At 59.1% G+C, this 1,453-nt stretch overlaps 1 protein-coding gene across 1 annotated transcript; it reads right to left on the minus strand.

Annotated features, from left to right (window-relative positions):
• Positions 1-663: 663 nt before the first annotated feature.
• On the minus strand, positions 664-1,186 carry LOC107109764 (putative HTLV-1-related endogenous sequence; the record flags this gene model as incomplete). The annotated part of the gene is made up of 1 exon (XM_015410458.1): positions 664-1,186. A coding segment is annotated over one exon (523 nt), but the record flags the coding sequence as incomplete, so codon positions are not given.
• Positions 1,187-1,453: the final 267 nt, after the last annotated feature.

A 1,453-nucleotide genomic window follows, 5' to 3' on the forward strand; every position in this document is an offset into this window, starting at 1 on the left:
AAAGACAAATTGATGCAAAGGAGGATTGAAGTGTCTCCATATCTGTATTTTGCCTTAAATTGGTTTTGATGCCAGCAGAGTGAGAAAATGCCAGAGGCTCTGGGTGGGTGCCCCATCGTAAATGCACCAAACAATTCCTAAAGATTTTCCAAAACGCTACTCTGTCGATAAATTGCAACACTTTGAATTAGCACCAAAGCTTTAAGAGCTCTCCAGCTGTCACCTGGAGACTGGCAACAGCTTGTTTGGAGGGTGGGGAGTATGGCATTGTACCTGTCTGAGGTCCCCCTTTTCCTCCTCCTCCTCTGACCCCACCCTCAGCAGGCTTCATCCCTAAAATATCCTGGAAGTTTCCAACCTGGAGTTGGCAACCCTATGTCCTTTCCAGGCAACCATCAGCCTACCGTTATCTGCCTGTCTGTCTTCAGGTTTACATCCCCCCCCCCGCCTCTCAGCCTCAGAAAGGGCAGTCTTTCCCTGCAGTGGGAACCCGCGGGGTGTTAGTGCTTGCACGCCCGCGGGGAAAATTTAGAAATGTGCCAAGAAACAGCGTTTTGACGTTCCATAGCGGGCCGAATTAACTCTAATGTTAACTCTAACGAACCTCTGGGCTCCCGGAATGTGGGGAAAGTTGTAAAATCTCCCTTACCAGCACGACTGAATTCAACAACGAAGCCTCCCTGGGCCGGCCTGCAGAGCGCGGTTTCCGTGCAACAGGTCCCCGGGCTGGCGCGGAGACGCGGCCGGCGGCGGTGCCCCTGGGGCGGCGGCTGGAGCCGTGGCTTGCCAGGTGTGAGCCCCGAACGGCGAGATCTTGGGCCGACGCGGAGACGCGACCAGCGGAGGTGCGACAGGCGGCGGCAGAGTTCCTGGGCGGTCCCAGGCCCGAGGCAGTGGAGGGAGACGCCTTAGGACTGCCGGGAGTGTAGCGCGGCTGGCGCAGTGACTGGCGGCGTCAGCAGCAGTGAGCCTGCGGTGAGGAGGAGCGAGGCCGCTGGTGGAGTCTTCCGGGGTAGCTTCTCCCCTCCCCCTCCCCCGAGGCCCCTTGGCTGGTCGATGGTCGACGGGGAACCGTCGCCGCTTCGGGCGCAGTCGAGTGAGGTGGACGGGGTAGAGCGATCCGTAGAGCCCCTTGGGAGGACGGGGGATGAAGCCAGGTCCACGGTTTTGTGGTGGTGGAGTGGCCCTGTGAGAGAGGGCGAAGACCGGTGGAGTGGCCCTGTGAGAGAGGGCGAAGACCGAAGGAGTCCCCTACTGTTTTGTGGTGCGGAGTGGCCCTGTGAGAGAGGGCGAAGACCGAAGGAGTCCCCTACTGTTTTGTGGTGGTGGAGTGGTCCTGTGAGAGAGGACGAAGACCGAAGGAGTCCCCTACTGTTTTGTGTAGGGGGCCTGCCCAGAGTGCCGGTGCGTGGAGCGCCTGGAACGTTTAAGGCCCATAAGATCTGGGGTCCAA

This window comes from Gekko japonicus, unplaced genomic scaffold (assembly GCF_001447785.1).
Source record: "Gekko japonicus isolate JY-2015 unplaced genomic scaffold, Gekko_japonicus_V1.1 scaffold2086, whole genome shotgun sequence".
Lineage (NCBI taxonomy): Eukaryota > Metazoa > Chordata > Lepidosauria > Squamata > Gekkonidae > Gekko > Gekko japonicus.